The following is a 26,146-nucleotide window of genomic DNA, read 5'->3' as shown; positions in this document are numbered from 1 at the left end:
GTGGAGCCGGGCGGTGAGCGGGGACGCGCGACGATCACTCTGGTTACTGCGGCCGCGCCGCGCTGGGGAAAGCTGCCGCCCGTGAGGGATGCTGGTGAGGAGGCCATCGGGAGCCGCCGCCGCCGTCTGAGGGAGGTCCCCTGGCAACCGCCTTTCATCGGTGGGGAAGCGAAGTCGCAGTTGGCGGGTTTGGGGGCCAGCGAAGCGGGAGGCCTCTAAGTCGCGAGGTTGGAGCTGCACTGCCCTGGAGCCGCACTCTTGAGTCCGAGGCCATCTTTTGTTGGAGAAGGCGGCGGCGCAGGCGTTTTTCTGAGTTTGGGCTGTGTAGCGTCGCCGTCCGCGGAAAAAGAAGCCTCTGAGCCCGCGCCGGCCCGCAGCCCCTGTGCCTTCCGGTCGCTGCTCGCCGTCACTGTCGCCGGAGGCGAGACCGCGTTTCCCCCAGTGGAGAGGTGTTTCTGTGACCCTCCCTTCACTCCCATTCCCTTCCGAAAGGGCACCTGCTGTTGGTGGGAAAAGAAATTATAGCACGAAGAACCAGTATCAGAAGAGTATCTATCCATCACCCGCAGCAACCGCCCAGGGAACACCATCAAAAAAGAAAAAAGGGAATATCTGGATTGCCTGGGCGAGGAGGCGCGAGTCTGCTCGGGAGCTGTTCCAGCAGGCGATTTTTAAATACTGCTTTCTACGCCCTGTACAACTTGGCTTAACATACTTTTACACTAACTTTATATGATTTTTAAAAACTGGTCTGATCGGACTTCTCGTGTTGGGACGCTGTTTAGTGGAGTCTGGCCGGCTCTTCGTGCTCCTCTTGGTACGGCATTTTGGGGAGAACCTTAAACCTTCCCGAGCAGAGAATCTCCGCCTTGACCGGTGCCACCAAAGAAGCCTTGGAACCATGTGGACTTTTCTGGGCATTGCCACTTTCACCTATTTTTATAAGAAGTGCGGGGACTTCATCACTTTGGCCAACAGGGAGGTCCTGTTGTGCGTGCTGGTGTTCCTCTCGCTGGGCCTGGTTCTCTCCTACCGCTGTCGCCACCGAAACGGGGGTCTCCTCGGGCGCCAGCAGAGCGGCTCCCAGTTCGCCCTCTTCTCGGATATTCTCTCAGCTCTGCCTTTCATTGGCTTCTTCTGGGCCAAGTCCCCCCCTGAATCAGAAAATAAGGAGCAGCTCGAGGCCAGGAGGGTAGGTTGATTTCAAAGCGGGCAGATGAATGTCTTACGTAGAAGTAGGATTGGGTTCGCTCAAATGTAAGTTTTATTTAAAGGGCAAAAGGCGGTAGGTTAGTGCTTGTATAAATTCTCATATATTTTTTATTTTAAACTCTTTGCTGTGCCTTGGTTACATCTTTGACCTTCTTAAGAATGAATGAAAACATTCGTTTCATTTAGCATTGGTTGAGCCTCAGATGGAGGTTGGATATTGATTTGATTATGAAAGATGGAATGAAACATTAGAATTTCACTTTGAAGGAGGAGAACAACCACTTTCCATGATGGAAAAGTTTTTAAAAATTCTTGGGTAAGGATTGGATTTGTGCCTGAGGGAGAAAGAAACGTGCTGCGGGTAAGGCCAGTACTTGTAAGAAGTGACAGCTGACTGGGAAAAGTGACAGAACAGTTTGAAAAGCAGGCAGAAGGAAAATGCTCAACATTTTGAGGCATTGGGTCCAAAGTCCTCCTCCCCCGAATATTGGAGCATTGAGTAAATGCTTGCAGTAATGTCCTAACGCAAAGGCCAGCTGTTCAAATACAGGTGTAGTTGGGATTCCTGCAAAGGGAGCAGAGGCGGCCACTGGGAGGAGATGAGGGGAGAGTAGTTTGGGCCAGATCATTTAGGGCATGTTGGCAATGAGTGTTTGGACTTTTTCCCAAGAGTTCTTCCAAGAGCACTGGAGGATTTTAAGCATCGGAGTAACATTATTTGATGTTTACTTTAAAAAAAAAAATTTTATTTTTTGAGACAAAGTCTCGCTCTGTCGCCGAAGCTGGACTGCTGGAGTGCAGTGGCGTGATCTCGGCTCACTGCAACCTCCGCCTCCCTGGTTCAAGCGATTCTTGTGCCTCAGCCTCCCAGGTAGCTGGGATTACAGGTGCATGCCACCACTCCCGGCTAGTTTTTTTTTTTTTTTTTTTTTTTTGTATTTTTGTGGAGACAGGGTTTCACCATGTTGGCCAGGCTGGTTTCGAACTCCTGACCTTAAGTGATCCGCCCACCTCAGCCTCCCAAAGTGCTGAGATTACAGATGTGAGCCACCGCGCCCGGCCTGACTTTTACTTTCCAAAAAGAACATTGCCGTTACTGTATGGTGAATGGGTTGTAGGGGTACAAGAATGGAAGCAGGACTATCAGGCAAGAGACTATAGCAGTAAACCCACACTTGCTTTTTAAATTTTTGCGCCACCATTTCTGAATGTGAGATCTTTGGCAAATTGCTTAATTTCTGTGAGAATCTGTTACCTCTTCCATTAGCTGGGAATGGCACCACCCTTGCTGGTAGTTAATACCTAGTCTATAACCGCCTAATAATAGTAGCTGTTAATATTAGTATAGAGATAATATACATCTCTTAGGATGAGCCTTCTGAGTAGCGCTGAGTTCAGTGACATGGTGAATGGGTTTGAGGAATGGGAAAGGAGGGAGAGGGAATCCTTAATGTTCAATTTGAACTCTTTCGTATTGTGGTCTGAGATCATTTCCCTTAAGGTCACTGAGCTGTAGTTCAGGTGGCTGGAATGCTGTTCCTGGTGTAGAGAAATTTGGGAGTAGGAAAATTGGGTTATCAGCAATCAATACTGGTTCCATTTTGTGAATGCCCCAGACTTTCTCTTTATTTTTTTTGAACCAGGGAGTTGTTAGATTGTGATCTATTGAGTACTAAGTTCCCATTAGTGCTTACTCTACTGATGAGGCTCTGCAAGGCCTGTTTTCAGGCCACACAGAGCTCTCCTTTCAGGGTGTGTGTGTGTGTGTGTGTATAAAACAGGAAAAACTTACGAAGAAACACATTTTTGGTTAAGATGACAAAAGGGGCTCGTCTTGCCCTCTACAGTAATTTAAATATAGTCAGTTCTGGCCATTAAGACATACTAATGGGAAGAGTAGAATATTGACATCTTTCTGTAGTAAAGGACAGAAAAGTATTTTTCTAAGAGAAATTATGTAATAAAAGGAATAGACATAATTCCCAGTCCATTATAGAGGTAAAAGAATGTTGGGTGGATATTAGAATCACAGAGTAAAGCTCTAAAGGATTTTAGGCTTCGTCTTCTTCCTTTTTGCTTGATAATTTTTTAAAAACCCCTTCAAAGGGCATTTAGTCTTACCTTAATCATTAAGGTCAGAGAACTCAAGGAAGGTGGTTCCTTGCAATTCTGTATCTGAAATGTATTCACATGTGTGAATCTACCTACCAAGAAGAAATACTACAAAATTGAATTGTTCATTTTAAAAAGCCAGTGTGCACTATTATTCTCAGTGGTCATAAATCTCTCCAAACAAGACTTTGCATCTTTTTATGATCAAAGTTAAAGTTTTGCTGTCAGTTCAGCCAGTGATAGGTTTAAGGTTTTTCCTTGTTCCTTTTTTGGGGACCAACTGTTTGACTAGGATCTCTTAGAGTATCAGGATGGGGAAAAAGGAGGGATAAATCAAATATGTGCTTATATGTTAAGGACCAAAATTGTAAACAAGTCAAATCCTAAGGGTCAGTATGAGTTATTTGTTCTCTTGTAATTTTGTTTATTTAGATAATCTTCAATAAATACATCGGTAGGCGAGATTTGACAATCGTTTAGTCATATAAAAGTGATATTAAATTGAGATGCATTTTTCCAAAGAAAATCCAGAAAGAGAAAATAAAGATGAATAATGAAAATATCTAAGGCCAGGCGCGGTGGCTGACGCCTGTAATCTCGGCACTTTGGGAGGCTGAGGCAAGCGGATCACCCGAGGTTGGGAGTTCAAGACCAGCCTGACCAACATGGAGAAACCCCGTCTCTACTAAAAATACAAAATTAGCTGGGCGTGGTTGCACATGCCTATAATCCCAGCTACTCGGGAGGCTGAAGCAGGAGAATTGCTTGCATCCTGGAGGCAGAGGTTGTGGTGAGCCGAGATTGCGCCATTGCACTCCACCTGGGCAACTAGAGTGAAACTTAGTCTTAAACAAACAAACAAAAAACAAACAAACAAAAAGAAGTTATCTAAAAGGTGCTGAATAGTTTGTAAGATGAAGTCAAATCAGAAGTTGTAAATGATTTGCATCTCGTTGATTCCCAGGATATATTTGAAGAATTTAGTTATTAATGATACAGTTTGCCCTATAAGAAGTCTTTGAAGTCCCTTATGAGCATTTATTATATTCGGCCCAGTGTGGATTTCTAAATATGTCTGTATAACATTTTCCAAATATCATGTTTAGAAAACAATAAATATTTAATTTTATTGGGATAATATGACACACATTTATTTAATGAATATTTTGATATCATTGATTATTATATATTATCTAGATTTTAAAATGTCACAATTTGTTTGGTTTGATAATGTTTAGTATCTAGCTTTAGCCCAGGATGCGAAAGTCCAGTGTGTCTACATAGTAGTAGCATCATTTGAATCTAACAGATTTGGATACATAGTTTACCTTTTTTTTTTTTCAAACAGCGCAGAAAAGGAACCAATATTTCAGAAACAACCTTAATAGGAGCAGCTGCCTCTACATCAACATCTTCTCAAAATGACCCAGAAGTTATCATCGTGGGAGCTGGCGTGCTTGGCTCTGCTTTGGCAGCAGTGCTTTCCAGAGATGGAAGAAAGGTGACAGTAATCGAGAGAGACTTAAAAGAGCCTGACAGAATAGTTGGAGAATTCCTGCAGCCAGGTGGTTATCGTGTTCTCAAAGACCTTGGTCTTGGAGGTAGGTTCATATTGATTTTTAGGAGAGTTACGTGGTATAAACAAGCACTCTTCATTTAGACCATTCTATGACCAGTAAGAAGGTACTCCATTTTATTTTTATTTATAACATTTTCTATACTTATTTACCAACAAATTTGCATGAAAATGAGAGCAAAGGATAAAATAAGCATTTAATAGTGTGATTACGTGTGAATTAGACTTAATGAGATATAATAACATGGCCAAAAGACTGTAATGGTCAAAATTAAGGACTGATAAATCCTAGAATGAGGGCATTAAATTTTGTGAAAGGCGAAGGGAACTGTCATTTGTAGAGAGTGTATTGTACACTTGTTACAGTGTTATTACATAGAATCTTATTTAAGCACCATTCATCCATTCAACCAGTGCTTTTTAAGCACCGGCTATTCATTTAGGAAAGATTTATTCATTGCCTACTTTGTGTGGGTATGGGGTGGTGGGGTAGGGTGGGGTAGGGTGGGGTGGGGAAGGTGGGAGAGAGACAAAGAAGCAAGCCCTCCCCTGTCTCTTTTTCCAAGGGCACTTATCTTATCATGAGAGTCTACCCTCATGACCTGATCACCTCCTAAAGGCTCCATCTCCAAATATCATTACACTGGAGATTAGAGTTTTAGCTTAGGAATTTTGGGAGGACACAAACATCCAGTCAATACCATATTTAAACATTTTATGTCACTAATATATATACTAGAGTCCACTTTTTCACTTGACATAAACGTATTTCCAATACTGTTAACCATTCTTTGTCATTATCATTTTAAGCCCAAGCATAGTAGTTTTTCAGTTGACTTCATAATATACTTCACTTTTCAAACTTAGATGAATGTTTAGGTTATTTTCAGTTATCCTTTGTTAGGTAACACTATAGTGAACCTATTCTTGCGTGTAACTTTAAAGATTATTAAATATATCTTTAGGATGAATTTCTTACGTGGATTTCCAAGATTAGGATTATTACATCGAAGGATGCTAATGTCTTCATGGTTCTTGATAATTATTGTTATATTTTCTAAAATATAATATGAGTTTATAGTATCACCAGTAATATATGAATTTATCAGTTTTATCACAATCTCATCAGTGATTTTGATGGTGTCCTATTGTTAATTTTTACTTGATTGATGTTTTTATCATTTGAACATTTCTTCTGATTTGTTCACTGCTTCTGTATTGCTTTATATGAATCATCCATATATGCTTTTGTCCATTACTATTGGCATCTTAATATTTTTCCAGTGGTTTTTAATGAGTAAATTTTATTATGTATACACATATTAATCTTTTGTTCTATTTCATATGTCTTTCCCAAAGTACTGTTTTAGCTTTTATTTTTAAAATTAATTTTTAAACTTTCTAATTTTCAGTTGGCACTTAGTTATATTTTCTATTGAAAGTTTTTTCTTTTTCAACTTCTTTTGCTGCTTTAGATTTAAGAAAGCAATTTTTACATGATTCTGATGAATTCAGTGTTTTGTTTGCTGCCATTTAAATTATTTGATGTACTAAAAAGTTCTTTGCAGTTTGTCCTGAGTCAATTTTGATGGATAGTATGTAATCATCAACAGTTGGGGGATGATTCTACCCTTTCCATTTGGTTTGGAAAATCTACTTTTTCATATATTCAGTCTTTATATATAAATTGGGGTTTTTTTGAGTTTCCATACTGGTTTTATTTTCTTTTTCTTTTTTCTTGGTGACAAATCTACATATTCATACATTGAAAAAAAGTGTTAAGAAGGACTGAATGTGTTCCTTTGTCTTTATGGCAGAATAGGTTTACTCAGGAGAGGATTGTGGTTTATTTCATGTTGCATTTTCTTGCTGAAGTGAAGTGGAATTACAGACCTGAAATAGTTATGTTGTTATCTTTAAATGATATTACAGATTTGCTAAGACTCTCATTGACCTCCAGAAGCATCACGATTTCTGAAATAGTTACATTAATTTTGTTCAGTTCTCCAGATTTGAAGGCAGAGACTCATTTTTGATGTGTGTATGTCCTCCTTGCTTCTTAGTTTAACTCTGGGTGTGTTAACAGAATTGATTGTTTTGACCTTGATTGTTTTGCAGATACAGTGGAAGGTCTTGATGCCCAGGCTGTAAATGGTTACATGATTCATGATCAGGAAAGCAAATCAGAGGTTCAGATTCCTTTCCCCCTGTCAGAAAACAATCAAGTGCAGAGTGGAAGAGCTTTCCATCACGGAAGATTCATCATGAGTCTCCGGAAAGCAGCTATGGCAGAGCCCAAGTAAGACCACAGTTTCAAATATATAATTACTAAAGAATCAATACATTTAAATTTGACTTTTGTACAAATAAGATTTTATAAATTTTAATGAATTTTTTGGGACATAGTCTAGAACATATGTATATTAAACTATCAGTTAGAAGAGTGTTAGATATTCAGTGCTTTTGTTGAGAATATCATATAGAGAATTTTCCTTTGACATAGAACTATGAAGAATTCTCCTTTGACTAAATGAAAATTATATATTTTTATGTGATTGGAATTTAGAGGATATATTTGTAACTAAGGCATAGGTCCATTTGTGCACATTTTGGAGTTTAGGTTTGTGGTTATGATACTTTCTATTAGAAGTCAGGATATAAAACTGCAAGGAGAAATCCCTGTTTCCTTCTCACTAAAGACCCAGTCTGTTAGGACTGGCTTCTTTTCTTGATTATTAACTTATATTTACCAGTAACCTTTAAAACGCTAATTGAAGAAGTTTTAAGCATGAGAACCCTCATGTGATTGACACAGACTAAAGTATTGACAAAGCAAGTGAAGAAGTAAGTGGACTTACCTTTCGGACTGAAAAGACTTGATATCCATGGAAGAAGAGTATGTTCACTGTATGAAAATGAAAAAATATGGCCAGGTGCCGTGGCTCATGCCTGTAATCCCAGCACTTCGGGAGGCTGAGGCGGGCAGATCACGAGGTCAGGAGTTCGAGACCAGCCTGGCCAATATGGTGAAACCCCATCTCTACTAAAAATATGAAAAAATTAGCTGGGCATGGTAGCACGTGCCTGCAGTCCCAGCTACGTGGGAGGCTGAGGCAGGAGAATTGCTTGAACCCAGGAGGTGGAGGTTGCAGTGAGCCAAGATTACGCCACTGCACTCCAGCCTGGGTGACAGAGCGAGACTCTGTCTCAAGAAAAAAAAAAAAAAAAAAAAAAGAAAATGGAAAAATACTCCCAACCCAAATATAAAGATTATAAAAATTACCTGTGATCTTTCTGACTAGAAATAATTACCCTTGTTTTTTTTTTTTTGAGACAAAGTCTCGCTCTGTCACCCAGGCTGGAGTGCAGTATCATGATCTCTGCTCACTGCAACCTCTGTCTCCCAGGTTCAAGTGATTCTCCTGCCTCAGCCTCCCGAGTGGCTGGGATTACAGGTGCCTGCCACCACGCCTGGCTAATTTTTGTATTTTTAGTAGAGATAGGGTTTCACCATGTTGGCCAGGGTGGCCTTGATCTCCTGACCTTGTGATCCACCCACCTTGACCTCCCAAAGTGCTGGGATTACAGGCATGAGCAACCACGCCCGGCCAGAAATAATTACTCTTAACAGTTTGCAGGATGCATTCCAATTCTTGTTTTCCCCTCTGTGTATCGATGTATGAGGATATATGAAGTTTCTCTGCCTATATTTTATTTTTTAACAAATTAAGATAAAAATCCAATGTTACTTTTTAAGATACTTTTAAAATCATTACGTTAGTAATATGTATTAAATGTTGATAAATTAGAAAATAAAAACCACACATTGGACACGTGTTTGCACACACATGCATGTCCAGTTTATATGGATAAACTGGAGATAAGGAATTTAAATTGCTGAAATGTGCTGCTTTAGAAATATATATTTTTTTTATTCTTTAGTGCAAAGTTTATTGAAGGTGTTGTGTTACAGTTATTAGAGGAAGATGATGCTGTGATGGGAGTTCAGTACAAGGATAAAGAGACTGGAGATATCAAGGTGAGAAATACCAAATGTCACCTCTTCTAAGAGATGTTGTTTTTCCTTCTTTTTCACTTACCGCTTTAAAAAAGCAGGCGTACCAATTTACAGGTTGAGTATCTCTTTCTGAAATGCTAGGGATCAGAAGTGTTTGAGATTTTTTATTTTCTTCAGATGTTTGCATTATATTTACCAGTTGAGCATCTCTAATCCAAAAATCTGAAATTTCAAATGATCCAATGAGTATTTTCTTTGTCATACTGTTGCTCAAAAAGTTTTGGATTTCAGATTTTTGGATTAGAGATACTCAGCCTGTGTTATTTTTCAAATGGACTGAGTTATTTCTAAGCCCTATGCAATAGGATAGGTTTCAGATTGCAACACATTGTTCTTTAGAAGACCTCAGAAGGCTATGCAAAAAGGTTTTTAAACAGAACTAATATGAATACTTTTGAAACTGAGTAATATACATCAGCAGAGAAGCAGAGGGGAACTAGTAGGGGAAAGAAGGCAAGATTCAACATAAAAGAAATGATTCAGATAAAATGAGCAATTTAACTCAGGCAACAGTGAGAGAATCTTTTTCAAAACAATTTGTCCTTTTATTTTATTTATTTATTTATTTATTTGAGACGGAGTTTCACTCTTGCTGCCCAGGCTGGAGTGCAATGGCACGATCTCGGCTCACTGCAACCTCCGCCTCCCGGGTTCAAGTGATTCTTTTGCCTCAGCCTCCCGAATAGCTGGGATTACAAGCACGTTTCACCGCACCTGGCTAATTTTGTATTTTTAGTAGAGACGGGGTTTCTCCATGTTGGTCAGGCTGGTCTCGAACTCCCAATCTCAGGTGATCCGCCCACCTCAGCCTCCCAGAGTGCTGGGATTACAGGCGTGAGCCACCATGCCCGGCCAATTTATCCTTTTTTTAAAAAAAGTTTATTGTAGTAAAAAACACGTAATTCTGGACTGCTCCCCATAGGGTTACCACCTCTTAGAAATTGTACTGTAATGAAGGTGATTGAAATGTTTTCGGGTTACCACCTCTTAGAAATTGTACTCTAATGGTGGCGACTGGAATGTTTTCTCTGCTTATGTCATAGTATTACAAATACATGTAGTCATTTGTACAAAAATTCTTCTAAGCCCTTGCTGCTGACTAAAAGCACTATATGAAGTTAGAGAATTTTAGAATGAAAGAATCTGGCTAGTCCCTGGAATTTGTAATGAGATTCACGCTCTATGTTACACGCCTGCCTTGTAGTTGTTTCCCCCATTGTCTTTCAAAGTGGAGAGTAATCCCAGATGGTTTGCATGGGAGGGCTGCAAAGGGAGATGATCCTCAGCGACTCAGAGGAAGTGTCTAAACACTGCTCATGCGTTATCTGAAGCCCACATAACAGTTTCTTCAATAGTATTACCTTCAGCTACCCTCTATAATGCTATCTGATAATATATTTAAATCTCTTCATGCACATGTTTTAAGAATGGCTGTTTTTACTGTGTGTTTCTGACTACTAAACTGAGTAGTCTTCATTTCTGTTATAGGAACTCCACGCTCCATTGACTGTTGTTGCAGATGGGCTTTTCTCCAAGTTCAGGAAAAGCCTGATCTCCAATAAAGTTTCTGTATCATCTCATTTTGTTGGCTTTCTTATGAAGGTACTGTAGGAGTGTATTATTGTAATTTCAGTAAAATAAACTTGAAATTTGAAAATTATTAAAACATTTTCTTTTTTTTTTTAGAATGCACCACAGTTTAAAGCAAATCATGCTGAACTTATTTTAGCTAACCCGAGTCCAGTTCTCATCTACCAGATTTCATCCAGTGAAACTCGAGTACTTGTTGATGTTAGAGGAGAAATGCCGAGGAATTTAAGAGAATACATGGTTGAAAAAATTTACCCACAAATACCTGGTAAGAAATGGCATCTTCAGTTCTTACAAAAGGTGTGTCTAAAATAGGCCAGAGATAAGGATGGCAGGTGAAACATTCATCCAGTCAACCAGATATGCTGGAACTGAACTACTTAAACTAGCACATAAAAAAAGCAAAACAAACTCCAAATTAAACAGAAAAGTTTCTGGCCGGACACAGTGGCTCATGCCCATAATCCCAGCACTTTGGGAGGCCGACGTGGGTGGATCACCTGAGGTCGGGAGTTCAAGACCAGTCTGACCAACATGAAGAAACCCCGTCTCTACTAAAAATACAAAATTAGCTGGGCGTGGTGGCTCATGCCTGTAATTCTAGCTACTTGGGAGGCTGAGGCAGAAGAATCGCCTGAACCCGGGAGGCGGAGGTTGTGGTGAGCCGAGATCGTGCCATGGCACTCCAGCCTGGGCAACAAGAGCGAAACTCCATCTCAAAAAAAAAAAAAAAAGAAAAGTTTCAATATGTTTTTGTCAGGTAATAGCATAGTTTTTAAAAATAATTGTTTTTATTGGCATATATGGTATTTTTAAAGTTTGTCTCTGGACAGCAATCTGTCTCTGAATTCTTTGAATATCTCTTACACCTGAATATTTTTGTGCTTGGTTTTTGTAGTAATGATAGCTGCCATTTCTTGAATGCTTACTATAAAGTGTTTAGCAAACAATTTCATTTAATCTATGTAACCACTCTGTGAGGTAGGCATTATCATTATTCTCATTTTACAGATGGGAGAACTAAGGTTCAGAGAGATTAGTTAGCTCCTCCAAGTATAAACTACTAGTAGTGGCAGAACCAGGGTTGATATCAGGTCTGTCTGTCTGCCTCTTTGAACAGACATGTCCTGTCTGCAGAACATGAGAATTGTAAGGGATCTTCAGGGTCATACTAGTTTTGAGTTGAATACAAAGGCTTCAGGAAATTTAGATATCTTTGTTAAAACATTAATAAAAATTACTTTTTCACAATTCTCAAGTTTTCATGGTACAGTATTTAGGATCTTTTTTTGAGAATGGGATGACGTAGGAAAGAAATGTAAAAAAAATTTAAAAATTTTGATAAAATTGAAGGGAAACCCTGATTGTCAATTATGATATGATTGGAGTAATAGGAAACTATTTTTGGTATGAGTACATTTTGTTTAAATGTTCTGTTTTTTTTCAAGTTTTTTTTTAAACTAAGTGAAACCACTTTAGTCACAAATTATTAACAGAAATGAAGTGAAATGAAGTGGGTAAACTTAGATTTTAAATAATGACATTTTCAACATGTACATGGAAACATTTCAATAAGTTTTCATTTAGTTAAGCCACTTTTGAAGCTTTCAGATGGGGAAATTACGAAGTTTTATGAAAAGGGTTGTCCATTGCCTGATATTTTTAGCGTTTATTTTTCTTTGATTGTAAATGTGGTGGTTTTTCTTTTTCTTATTTTTTTTTTCCAATCCAGAGGTTAATTGGAGTAGACTGCCCTGAAATTATGGGGAGAAACCATTGGTAGGTTTATATTAGTATTAGTTAGATTACCAAGATTCTACCCCTTATATGAATGGAATAATTTTCAACAGAGGCTTCTGCTATTCTCTTCCCAGATTACACTGTGAATTGTATGACAGTTCATTTTCTATATAAGTAGCACAGAAATTTAAAGCTTGCTTGCAAGTACCTCAGAGATGAGCTAATCCAACCATTTCATTTTTATAGATGAAGAAACTGAAGCTCAGCGAGGTAGGGCTGGCCTGTGCTTCTAAATCGAATTCTTTCTCTAGTGTACATACCCTCCAGCTGTTTGTGAATTAGTAGTGTATTTCATCTGATTATTACCAGAATATATTGATTATAATACATTAAATATTAAATATGACAGTCTGTTAACATTTGGAAGAAAGGTGGGTGGTTTTCTCCCTGTTTTATGTCATCTGAATTTGCCTCATTGTTTTTTCATTCAGTTGTATGTGTGTTTATATTAATGTTTTCTTAGATTCCTTAGTCATTCCTTAGCATTAATAGCTAAGTACTTAATGAATAATTTTATTAATGAAATAATTAGTTCTTGATTTATCACAAGGGATATATGTAACAACCATAACAGATGCATAGTAGGCATTTGTTTATTTATATTTGATAAGAAAATATGTGATACTTTGAAATTGAAGTGTTATAACCCAGTTCTTTGGGTGGGTGGGATTGATTGCAGATCACCTGAAAGAACCATTCTTAGAAGCCACTGAGAATTCTCGTCTGAGGTCCATGCCAGCAAGCTTCCTTCCTCCTTCATCAGTGAACAAACCAGGTATTATTTTTTGGGCTTATTTTATAAAGGAATCAATATTCCAAATGACAAATACATGATTACATTTATACTGTTACGAGTAACATCTGGGACAGATAGTTTGTTACTGTGGATTAGTGCATTATTAATACCAAAATTACTTTTATGATCTATTTAGTTATTAACATTGAGTGTATAGAAGTGTATTGTGCTAGTCAGGGAAACAACAGGTAAAAAACTGACCTTGACCTAGAGAAGGCAATTTTCTACTTAGGAATGTAGACGGATAATTTTACAACACTGTTGATAAATTTTGTAATAAAACCCACAGATTCAGTGTCAAGGAGTGTGCAGAGCAGGGAGGGAAGCTTGTGAAGTGGGAGGGGTAGTTAGGGAGGACATTGTTCAGGAAACAGTGGAAACAAAGGACCTTGGACCTGGAGGATAAGTGGGAGTTCATGAGGTGGACAGTAAGATGAGGAACTTCTAAGTAGATGGAATAACACTGCCAAGGGCTGAGAAATGGTGGCACTTTCAAGGAACTCAAGTAGTTTCCTATGGCAGGAGCATAGGGTGAGTGTCAGAGTGGTAGACAGATAGGATATATGTTTAACATTTAATCTTTCAGACAATAGAAAGTCATTCGAAGTGTTTTTTTGTTATTAACTTTATTGATGTGTAATTCACAAATCATTCAGTTTGCCCATTTAAAGTGTACAGTACAGTGATTTTTTTAGTATATTCACAGTGTGTGCATCACTACCACAATCAAATTTAGAACATTTTTATCTTGCCCAAAGAAACCCATTGGTATTCACTCCCCATTTCCTCCCAACACTTAGCCGTAGGCTACCCCTAATTTACTTTCTGTGTCTAGATTTGCCTGTTTGGGATGTTTTGTAAAGGCATTGTATAGTAAAGCCCTTTGGAACTGGCTTTTCATTTAGCAAAATGTTTTTGAGGTTCATTCATGTTGTAGCATGTTTCAGTTCTTCATTTGTTTTTATGGCCAAATAATCTTCCATTGTGTGGCTATATTACATTTTGTTTAGCCATTTATCAACTGATAGATATTTGGGTTGTTTCTACTTTTTGGTTATTACAAGCAATGCTGCTATGAACATCTGTATGCGAGTTGTTGTGTGGACATATATTTTCATATTTCTTGGGTATATACCCAAGAGTGGTATTGCTGGATTATATAGTAATTCATGTTTAACTTTTTGAGGAGCTGCTAGACTTGTTTTCCAAAATAGCTGTCCCATTTACATTCCCTTTAGCAATGTGTGAGTTTTAATTTCTCCACATCCTTGTCAATGAGTGAACACTTGTATTATCTTTGTGTGCATAGCCATCGCAGTAGGTGTGAACTAGGCCTTTTATCATTGTGCTTTTGATTTGCATTTCTCTTGTAGATAATGATGTTGAACATCTTTTCATATGCATATAGGCCATTTGTTGTTTGGAGAAATGTATATTTAGACTTTGCATTTTTTTTTTAATTGGGCAGATTTAAAAATTCTTTGTTGTTGAGTTTCAAGAGTCCTTTTTATATTTTAGATAGAAGTCCCTTATTAGATATATGATTTGCAAAATTTTTCTCATTCTGTGGGTTTTCTTTCCATTCTTCTTGATGGTTTCCATTGAAGTACAAATGGTTTAAATTTTCATATTTATTTTTTCTTTTGTTGCTTGTGCTTTCAATGCCATATTTAGGAAGGCTTTGACCAATCTAAGGTCAAAAAGATTTACTCCTATATTTTCTTTCTTCTTTTTTTTGAGATGGAGTTTCGCTCTTGTCGCCCAGGCTGGAGTGCAATGGTATGGTCTTGGCTCACTGCAACCTCCACCTCCTGGGTTCAAGCGATTCTCCTGCCTCAGCCTCCCGAGTAGCTGGGATTATAGGTGCTCGCCACTATGCCCAGCTAATTTTTGTATTTTTAGTAGAGATGGGGTTTCACCATGTTGGCCAGGCTGGTCTCAAACTCCTGACCTCAGGTGATCCACCCGCCTCAGCCTCCCAAAATCCTGGGATTACAGGTGTGAGCCAACATGCCTGGCCCGTTACTCCTATATTTTCTTCTACGAGTTTTATAGTTTTACCTCTAGTTTAGGTCTTTGATGCATTTTGAGTTAAATTTTGTGTCTGTTGAGAGGAGGGGGGTCCAGCTTGATTTGTTTGTGTGTGGATATTCAGTTGTCCCAGTATCATTTGTTGAAAAGACTATTTGTTCCCCAGTGAATTTTCTTGTCATTGTGGTCAAAATTCCCTTGACTGAAAGGTAGGGGTTTCTTTCTTTCAACAATATTCTGTAGTTTTCAGAGTATAAGTTTCGCATTTCTTTTGTTAAATTTATTCCTAAGTGTTTTACTTTTTTTGATACTTTTGTAAACGGAATTTTCTTAATGAGGCAGTGGCGTGATTAGACTTTTATTTCAGGAATATACTCTGACACTTTTTGGAGGATGGTTTGGAGGAAAGTCCAGTAAAACATATATTAAGATTATTTAATTATTCTGTCAGTGATGATAAAAGGGCAGAACTAGGGTTGTAAAATGAAAGGTAATGAATAAATTTGGGTAATATCTAGGATGTAGAATTTACAAAACATGGTGATGATTTGGATATTGTAATAAGAGAGTGAAATCTCTAGATGTAAATTCCAGGTTTCTGGCGTAGATAGTTTTGCCAGCCATTTGCTGACATAGGAATAGGAAAAGGAGTTAATTGGGTTTTCTTTCTTTTTTCTTAGTTTGTCTTAAAGGTTTGCTGATTTTATGTTTTCAAAGAACCAACTTTTCATTTTGTTATCTTTTGTATTTTTTTCATTTCATTTATTTTGGCTCTGATCTTTATTATTTTCTACTAATTTGGGGTTTGGTTTGCTCTTGCTTTTCTGGTTAAGATGCACTGTTAGCTTGTTTATTTGACATTTTCCGGCTTTTTTGATGTAGGCACTTACTGCTATAAACTTTCCCTTTCCCTTTAAGTATTGCTTTTGCTGTGTCTCACAGGTTTTATATGTTGTCTTTCCATTTTTATTTCTATCAAGAAATTTTTGTATTTACTTCTTAATTTCTTTATTGACCTACTGGTCATTCAAGAACATATGGTTTAATTTTCCATGTGTTTGTATAGTCTCCAAATTTCCTCATATTACTCATTTCTAGTTTGATTCCATTGTGGTCAGAAAAGATACTTGATATGATTTCAATTGTTTTTTGAATTTTTTAAGTCTTGTTTTGTGGCCTACCCATGATATATCCTTGAGAATGATCCATTTGCTGAGGAGAAGAATGTGTATTCTGCAGTTGTTGGATGAAATGTTCTGTGAATATTTGTTAGGTCTCTTTGGCCTGTAGTCCAGATTAAGTCTGCTGTTTCTTTGTTGTTTATCTGTCTGGATGATCTATTCAGTGCTGAAGGTGGTGTGTTGAAGTCTCCAGCCATGATTGTATTGGAGTCTATCTCCTTAGTTCTAATAATATTTCCTTTATATGTCTGAGTGCTCCAGTATTGGGTGCATATAGAATTGTTACATCCTATTGCTGAATTGACCCCTTCATCATTATATAATGATCTTTGCCTCTTTTCATAGTTTTTGTCTTGAAATCTATTTTACTGATGTAAGTATCATTACTGCTGTTTTTTGGTTTCCATTTGCATGGAATATTTTTTTCCATCCCTTCATTTTCAGTCTGTGTGTCTTTATAGGTGAAGTGTGTTTATTTTAGGCAACAGATCGTTGGTTCTTTTATAAAATCCATTAAGCCACTTTATGCCTTTTGAGTGAAGAGTTTAGTCCATCTACATTGAATGTTATTATTGGTAAGTACATACTTACTATCACCATTTTGTTATTTGTTTTCTGGTTGTTTTGCTGTCTTTTCTTCCTTCCTGTTTCCTTTTTGTAAAGGTAATTTTCTCTGGTAGTATGTTTTAATTTCTTGCTTTTAATTTTTTTGCTTATCTCTTGTAGGCTTTTGATTTGAAATTACCATGAAACTTGCAGATCATATCTTATAACCCATTATTTTAAACTGATGACAACTGATTCCACAAACAAACAGAGAAAACTAATAAAAACTCTACACTTTAACTTAATCCCCCTTGCTTTTTAACTTTTGTGAGTTTTGTACCTTCATGTAATTGCTTACTGCTCGTTAATGTCCTTTTCTTTCATATTGAAGAACTCACCTCAGCATTTCTTGTGGGAAAGGTCTGGTGTTGATGAAGTCCCTCGACTTTTGTTTGTCTGGGAAAGTTTTTATTTATTCTTCATGTTTGAAGGATATTTTCTCTGGATATACTATTCTAGGATAAAAATTATTTTCCTTCAGCACTTTCAGTGTGTCTTGCACCTCACTCCTGGCCTGTAAGATTTCCACTAAGTCTGCTGCCAGACGTACTGTATGTTTCCATAGGAAACATACAAAAGCACAATGATACTATGTACTGCCAGACATACTAAGCCAGGAGTTTCACACCAACCTGGACAATAAAGCAAGACCCCATCTCTACAAAAAATTAAAAGATTAGCAAGGCATGGTGGCGTGTGCCTGTAGTCCCAGCTATTTGGGAGGCAGGCTGGGAGGATCACTTGCTCTAGAGCTCCATTGTTTGTTGCTTCCTTTCTCTTGCTGCTTTTAGGATCTTTTCTTTATCCTTGACCTTTGGGAGTTTGGTTATTAAATGGCTTGAGCTAGTCTTGTTTGGATTAAATCAATCACCAATCCTTGCTTGGTGTTCTGTAGCCTTGCGCTTAAATATTGGTATCTTTCTCCAGATTCGGGAAGTTCTCTGTTATTTTTTCTTTGAATAAACTTTCTACCCTGATCTTTCTACCTCCTTTTAAAGGCCAAGAACTTAGTGATTTGTTTTTCTAAGACCAGCCGGGCGCAAAAGAACCAGCGGGTAGGCAAGTGTAGGAGCAAAACTGCAAGTTTATTTTGGTCACCTAGCTTCAGGGAAAGAAGGTGGGTAGGGAGAAGTCTGTCGGCCTCCAGCAAAGGAGGCCGACAGAGTCCCCCGGTGGGGCTCTCGGACGGAGTTCCCACAGTCCTGACATCCCGACAGGAGCGGGGCTGTGAGAAGGCCGCGTGGCTCACTGGCGGAGAGCGGCTTTTCTAGGAGTGGGAGGGCAATAGGCGGGGCACGGGCGTGTCGGGGGCGTTCCGCAGGTGCCACCAGGTAAATCTTGGTCTCTTCGGACGTCACCTGGCGCATGCCCAGTTGATCTGCATCGTCCCAGGCGCCAGCTGCATTTTCGCGCGCCCGGGAAGAGCTGGTGGTGAAGAAGAACCCGGAAGTGCACCATCTTGCCTCCGTTCGTCCAAACACTTAGATTTGCTCTTTTGAAGCTATTTTCTAGATCTTGTAGGTGTGCCTCATTCTTGATTATTTCTTCTTTTGTCTCTTCTGTGTATTTTCAGATAGCCTGTTTTCAAGCTTACTGCTTGATCAGTTCTGCTGTTGAGATTCTGCCGTGTTCTTCAGTATGTTAATTGAATTTTTTATCTCCAGAATTTCTGCTTGATTCTTTTTAATTTCAGTTGTTTCGTTAAATTTATCTGATGGCATTCTGAGTCCCTTCTCTGTGTTATCTTGAATTTTGTTGAGCTTCTTCAAAACAGCTATTTTGAATTCTCTGAAAGCTCACATCTCTGTTACTCTAGGATTGGTCACTGGTACCTTATTTATCAGAGTTAATTTAGTGAGTTTATGTTTTCCTGGATGGTCTTGATGCCTGTGGATGTTTGTCAATGTCTGGGCATTGACAAGTTAGGTATTTATTGTGGTCTTCGGAGTCTGGGCTTGTTTGTACCCATCCTTCTTGGGAAGGCTTTCTAAGTTTTCAAAGGGAAGTGAGTGTTGTGATCTAAGTCTTTGGACATAGCAGTCGTATCTGCATTAGGGGGCACCCCAAGTCCATTAACATTGTGACCCTTGCGGACTCGTAGAGGTACTGCCTTCGTGGTCTTGGGTAATATCTGGGAGAATTCCCTGGATTACCAGGAAAAGAACTCTTGGTTCTCTTCCCTTACTTTCCCTCAAACACAGAGTCTGTCCTTTTGTGCTAAGCTGCCTGGAACTGGTGGGGGGAGGGGTGACACAAGTATGCCTGTGGCCACCACCACTGGGCCTGTGCCGAGTCAGACCTGAAGCCAGTACAGCACTGGGTATTGCGCAAGGCATGTGGCGAAGACTGCCTGGTCACCACTGATGTTCCCTCAACACTCAAGAGCTCTACAGTCAGTACAAATCCCACCACCACTGGGCCTTTGCCGAGTCAGACCTGAAGCCAGTACAGCACTGGGTATTGCGCAAGGCATGTGGCGAAGACTGCCTGGTCACCGCTGATGTTCCCTCAAGACTCAAGAGCTCTACAGTCAGTACAAATCCAGCCAGGCTTGTGCCTTTCCCTTGAGGGCATTGAGCTCCTGGGGGCCCAGGACTGGTCCAGAAATGCCGTTTAGGAGCCAGGGCCTGGAGTTGGGAACCTTAGGAATCTCCTTGGTGCTCTATTCTACTGTAGCTGAGCTGCCACCCAAACCTCGAGACATGTTCCTTCCCACTCTTCCCTCTCCTTTCCTCAAGCAGCAGCCTCTCCCCATGGCCACCACTGCCCCAGGCCTGCAGTGGGTACTGCCTGGCTGCTTCTGGTGTTCACTCAAGGCTCCAGGGATCTTCAGTCAGCTGGTGGTGAATGCCGCCAGACCTGGGTCTCTCCCTTCAGGACAGTGGGCTCCCCTCTCACTCAGGACGGATCCAAAAATGCGGTCCAGGTGCCCAGACCTGAAATCAGGGATCCCAGGAACCCCCTTGGTGCTCCGTCCCACTGGCCAAGCTGGTACCCAAGCTGATTTTTGGTTCTTATGAAGGTGCTTTCCTTTGTGGATAGTTGTTCATTTTAGTGTCCCTGTGTGGGAGGGGGATGATCGCCAGAGGACTTGCTTTTTATGCCTGGATACTTGTAGATGCCTGGATACCTGTAGATTTTTTTTATTTACTTCATATTTTAATTTTAAGGCAGCCTTATAAATGTATTGACATTGTTGGACTTGTCATTAGGTTTGTATATGAGTTTCATGAGGGCAGAGACCACACACTTGTTATTACTGTATTCCCAGTGCCTGGCTACCTGTTAGGTATTGATTCAATACAACATTGATTCAATACAATATTGATTCAAACAACTCTTGAATTTTTGCCTCAGCAAATTTTAATCATGATTTGTTTCCATGTATTTTCACATTTTTCTTATTATTAGCTTACATCAGTAATCTTTATACATTGAGTTGTCTTTCTTTTTGTCTCAAGTGATGCTCTAAGATAAAATCTTCATTACCTCTCTTTATAGGTGTTCTTCTTTTGGGAGATGCATACAATATGAGGCATCCACTTACTGGTGGAGGAATGACTGTTGCTTTTAAAGATATAAAACTATGGAGAAAACTGCTAAAGGGTATCCCTGACCTTTATGATGATGCAGCTATTTTTGAGGTAAACTCAATTATTTTGACAAAAATGTCTCAAAATGGATTTATTTCTAAGGGTTAAGAGCAGTGGGGCTCTGATGGGGAGATCTGTACTAAGGAACCTGAGCTTTATAATAGCTCTTAGGCATCTTGCTTAGGCATGAAGAACCTGACATGCAACCTGCGAATCAGAGAGAATTTCTAAATTTGAATGTTATGTAACACTGGATTGCTATGGGCCACTTAGCTCATAGTGGCTATAAATTTAGCTTCAGTGTCATATAACCCATTGCTCTGAAGGTGATTTTTTTTTTTTTTTTTTGTAAATGATAAACATAAGGCAATATTATTTGCAGATAGTCCTTAGAAGGATAAATGTCAGTTTGAGGGGATTATAAACATCAGTTTGTGCTTTTTTATCCTTACCATATAATAAATGAGCTATTTCTTTTTTAGGCCAAAAAATCATTTTACTGGGAAAGAAAAGCATCTCATTCCTTTGTCGTGAATATTCTTGCTCAAGCTCTTTATGAATTATTTTCTGCCACAGATGGTAAGTGTAGCACTTTTTCGTGAGTATTTCTCAATTGCAGATTTTTAGCATAGGAAAGGAATAAAAAAGTTAGTGATTTGTCCAGAAATAAAAATGTTACCTGAGTTTGCTAACTCCCAAGTTGGTAGTTTTTTAAAAAATTCCATTTTGAGCAACAGTTTTAGTTTTAGTTTGGAAGGGAAACTTTAGTTTTAGTTTGGAAGGCAGTGGAATTTCCTTAGACAACATTAATAGTAATGCCTCAGTAACATATTCATTATTTTGAATTCCTGTGGTGCAGACTAGATCATTCACGTCCCCACACACACACGATTGTGATGGAAGGTGTTTTTGGCCATGTATTAAAAGGCAATAGTCTTTTTCTTCCTAACACTAGTTTCAATTTCTTTTTAACGTAGTATTTTATAAAATGAATATGAGCTGTTAATCTTGTCCCTGTTAAAAAGCACAAGTAACAATGCATTCACTCTTGACTTATTTGGACTATTTTGGTGTTTTTGTTTCTGTTTCCATATTATAGAGAGGTCATGGTCAATGTATATATTATAGAAAACACAACTTAGCAGAAGCAGTGTTAGAAATGGAGGAAAAGAGGCCAGGCGAGATGATTCATGCCTATAATCCCAGCACTTTAGGAGGCCAAGGCAGGAGGATCGCTTAAAGCCAGGAGTTTCACACCAACCTGGACGATAAAGCAAGACCCATCTCTACAAAAAATTAAAAGATTAGCAAGGCATGGTGGCGCATGCCTGTAGTCCCAGCTATTTGGGAGGCAGGCTGGGAGGATCACTTAGGGCCAGGAGTTTGAGGCTACAGTGAGCTATATACAGTGAGCTAAATACAATAGTAGGTTAATGAAACTAGGCTTTTCAGTTTTCAAGAATACATATTGACTCAAATGCCATTACTCTAGTATATCTGTAACATAGCTCTTTGTATAGATCATACAAGGCCCTAGTGGTAAGTGCTGTGGTTATAATTACAAAAGATGACACAGTAAAAATGCTTTCTGTAGCCTCTGTAACCATTAACTCTTCCTAAGGAAAAAAAACAACAACCAAAAAAACTCCCACAAAACCACCAGTCTCACTGGTTGTGATTTTTCCAAACAGATTTCTCTTGCTAAATTGGCATAGAAGTTAAAATGGCTGGTTGGGCAAATGAAAGTAACTAAGTTCAGAGTTTTGGGCAAATAAAAAGAACTAAATTTAGAGTTTTTCTGAGCTCTTCTTTCTAAGCTTTTCTGACTTCTTGAGTTCTTACATTATGAATTTGAATCTACCAACAAAACATTTTTTAAAAGTTACAAGATTGGAGGAGGAAAGACCTTTATTGGAACAAAAGTTTACCTGTTGCATCCTTTACTTTTTAAAAATCTGTTGTAAAGAAAAATCTAAGCATACCTGAACAGAACATTGATTCTAAATGGTTAAAAAGGTTATCAATTGATTATACGATATGGTGAGGGTTTTATGAGTTACTTTGAAAGGTATTAAAAACTTTATAGATATAAGGAATTACTATTTATCGCTACTCACAGCTCTTCTTTTCACTTGATAATTTACTGCTTAGAGATACTGGTTGGGCACCTTAGAGACTGGGAATCTGGTTTCTCGAACTGTGTTAAAAAGAGCTTCCCAAGTATTTTGCGTCACTTAATGAATTAACAGCAAAATCAAGGAAGTACCTTTTAAACAACTCTTCCAAGACCTAAATATTAGTAATTATTTACTAACAGAAAGAAGTTTATTCATATTTATATTACTTTCCATAATGCTGATTATGGAATTTAAAAGAAATCCTGGTAGTTGAAATTCTAGGACTAGACATTTAAAAATTATCTGCAAGATGTAGCGTTTGTTCTCATTTTTTCTGACATATCATTAGGATCCTACAGAAGTGTGTACACATATTTGATTATTTTTACAATTTTATTTTAGATTCCCTGCATCAACTAAGAAAAGCCTGCTTCCTTTATTTCAAACTTGGTGGTGAATGTGTTGCGGGTCCTGTTGGGCTGCTTTCTGTGTAAGTTATGATGGCACAGAGGATACAAATCTGCCAGATTTTCTTAGGACTGTTCAGTTGATGAATTACTGCAAATCTTTCTTCCTTACACATTTTGATATTTTATTATCTATTAGTATCCAAATGAGAAGGTGGCCCAAAGAAATGAAGAGAGGCAATATTTAGTGCTGTTTTCTTTCTGGGAACAGCAGTTAAAGGTGGTGGTAGAGGAAGCTGTAACCCTTGATTAAAATAGAAGCTTGTTTTTTGCCTATGGATTTATCCATATGTTCTGGTCTCTGGGAACCAGGAATAATTGAGAAATTTTAATTGAGAAATTAGTTTCATTGAAGTACAGGGACTTATACAACCCTGTATTAGTTTTGAACATACAGACATATGTGGAGCTATTCCTGGAAAGTCTACAAAGTGAAATCTTTCGAGTTCTTTCTCATCTGCAAAGTGATCCTTTGAATCATTTCTCATTAGTCTATAATCTGAATGTTAATACTGATACTTTAAAAGCCCTACATCCCAACAGACCAAGCCATCTAGGTATTTCAGCATGGTATCTCAGGATGAGTAAACAAAACAGCCAAAAGTATATGACTTATGTAAACTAGAGTTACAGGAGTTACTAGCTTCTTTGAAAGGGATATAGTCTAAGTATTTTTTCTTATATATTTTTTAAAAAATGGGCAGGGGAGTTTGCTCCTGCCATCAAACTTAACATGCAGACATGTTTGTGAAGTCCTCTAAAATGTAGAATGTTTGATACAGAATTATGGTGCTTGGGTGAAAAAACCTAGGATGTTTGTTGAGCTTTATAGATTATATGTAATTGGAATCTTTGGAGTAAATTTTAGTTTCTGAGTCTTACCAATATGTATTTTTTTTCTATTACAGATTGTCTCCTAACCCTCTAGTTTTAATTGGACATTTCTTTGCTGTTGCAGTCTATGCCATATATTTTTGCTTTAAGTCGGAACCTTGGATTACAAAACCTCGAGCTCTTCTCAGTAGTGGTGCTGTTTTGTACAAAGCGTGTTCTGTAATATTTCCTCTAATTTACTCAGAAATGAAGTATATGGTTCATTAAGCTAAAAGGGGAACGATTTGTGAATGAATATTTGGAACTTACCAAGTCCTAAGAGACTTCTGAGGAGGATGTGTATAGCATAGTACCATACCACTTCTAAAGTGGAGACTCTTGGACCCAGATTTGGATTAATTTGTTTTTGAAGTTTTTTGTATATAAATATGTAAATACATGCTTTCATTTGCAAAATGAAGGGTAAAACAAGTTAGATATTTAAAAGAAATGATTGTTTACCATAAATTAGTGCTAATATTGAGGAGAACTACAGTTTTTCTTTTCTTTGAATTTAGTATTTGAGATGAGTTGTTGGGACAAAATTGGGACATGAAAATAAAATGAAGAATGGACTTTCGTGTCTTTTTTTTCTTGTTGTGGGCTCATTTACATAGCTTCATGATAATGAAAAAAGAAAAAAACCAAAGTGGGATGAAAAGTGCAGAGGGAAACCTGTTCTATTAAACAACTGGGGAAGTTGCCTTAATGTCTTCACCTTGATTTCCTCATCTCTCTAGTGAAGCAATTTCATAAGGTTATTTTCTTTAAAAAAAATTCCTTATTTATATTATTTTGGGGCTGTGACTCAGATTTGAACTGAAAGGTTCTTTGCTGAGTTCTCTAAAAATATCAGATTCTGACAGGAAGGACAATTAAGGGCTTTATAAGTTCCACTGTATAACATTTATAAACCAGGCCAGAATGACATCAAGAAACAGTGAGTGAACAAATAAGCACTTGCAATACCCAGTGTAATACCTTAAAATCCGTTAGAATTGACTGGGTTTATCTACAGTAAATTTGAAGAGCCTATGGACGTTCAAAGGGTATCATAAAAGTTCAGTAAATCTCCAAATATCATGAAAGTAAATTGTTACTTCTGAAAGAGCAGTAAAATATAACCTGGCAAATTAAGTTACTACTTGAGATTCTAACAGGGCTAAAATAACTTACAAAGCTTTTACAATAAAAATTTCAATTTTTAAGTTCTTTCAGTTGAGAAAAATACTGGCCAAATCACTAGCAAGCCTTGTTTTAGCAGAGTATATGGTGGACCCATTTGCGTGGTTTCATAAGATTCCCATCTAACTGACCTAAACTTCTGTTTTCTGGTTAAAAACTCACTTTCCCAGATCTGGCCTTTTTAGCAGTTAGCTTTCTTGTCAGAGAACTAAAGATCTCACTTCATGTGGTTATTGTTAACAAGATTACAAATGAAAAAGAACAAGGCATCTTTGAGACATAGATGTTCCCACATACAATTTTGCAGGCGGTGAGACTTCCAAGCTCCCTACATACCAAGCAACAGTTCACTTAAAATTCTGCCCTGGCCTGGATGCCCTCATGGCCAGGATTCGAGGCTACCCTTGTTCTCCATTGAGACTCCTTGAAAATCCTTTCTACTATGATAGTGAAATAATCAAAGCCTATCAAGTCTTCCCTTCAATATCAGAGTTTGAGGCCTTCAGACAAAATAAATAACATCGTAAAATGAGAAAACTGAAGGAACCTGAGAAATCCTTTAGTCCTAATTTACAGATGATGCCAATGGGCTGGCTTGGGACAAGGTGTAGCTTGTGGCAGAACCAGGACTCAAACTTTGCCTCCTGACTACAAATCAATGCATCTTCCCCCACCACTAGCAAAATGACTGTCAAACAGATTTTGGCTTCTGGGTTTGGTTTGGTCTGGTTTGTTCCTTCCTTTCCAGAGGAGGACATAACCATAGAGGTTCAGGGTGGAAACATTGTTCTTGCTCTCATCCAAGTTGTTGATGTTAAGTTGCCACAGTAGGATGGCAGTGAGATGGTGTGGCTCTGTGTCCCCACCCACATTCCTTCATATCCGTGTGAGAATAGACTAACAGGCAGCTTCCTTTTCAGGGTAATTTT

At 38.3% G+C, this 26,146-nt stretch overlaps 1 protein-coding gene across 2 annotated transcripts; it reads left to right on the top strand.

The window, feature by feature from the left end:
* Nucleotides 1-24,611, top strand: SQLE (squalene epoxidase). Of its 2 annotated transcripts, none has more exons than XM_011938193.1 (11): nt 1-94; nt 4,673-4,925; nt 7,019-7,199; nt 8,843-8,939; nt 10,467-10,580; nt 10,665-10,836; nt 13,048-13,143; nt 20,484-20,626; nt 21,058-21,154; nt 23,095-23,182; nt 24,068-24,611. In XM_011938193.1, exons 1-11 carry the CDS (start codon nt 89-91, stop codon nt 24,258-24,260), a joined length of 1,440 nt encoding a protein of 479 aa, XP_011793583.1. In that variant the 5' UTR covers nt 1-88; the 3' UTR covers nt 24,261-24,611. The 2 variants fall into 2 exon arrangements, with proteins under 2 accessions (XP_011793583.1, XP_011793582.1); XM_011938192.1 differs by having other exon boundaries at nt 1-1,192.
* The last annotated feature ends 1,535 nt before the right edge of the window (nt 24,612-26,146 follow it).

The sequence above is a fragment of the Colobus angolensis genome, unplaced genomic scaffold (assembly GCF_000951035.1).
Source record: "Colobus angolensis palliatus isolate OR3802 unplaced genomic scaffold, Cang.pa_1.0 Scaffold17, whole genome shotgun sequence".
In the NCBI taxonomy this organism is placed as follows: Eukaryota; Metazoa; Chordata; class Mammalia; order Primates; family Cercopithecidae; genus Colobus; species Colobus angolensis.
Note: the sequence above shows the minus strand (reverse complement) of the source record. Positions and strands in the feature narration are given on the sequence as shown.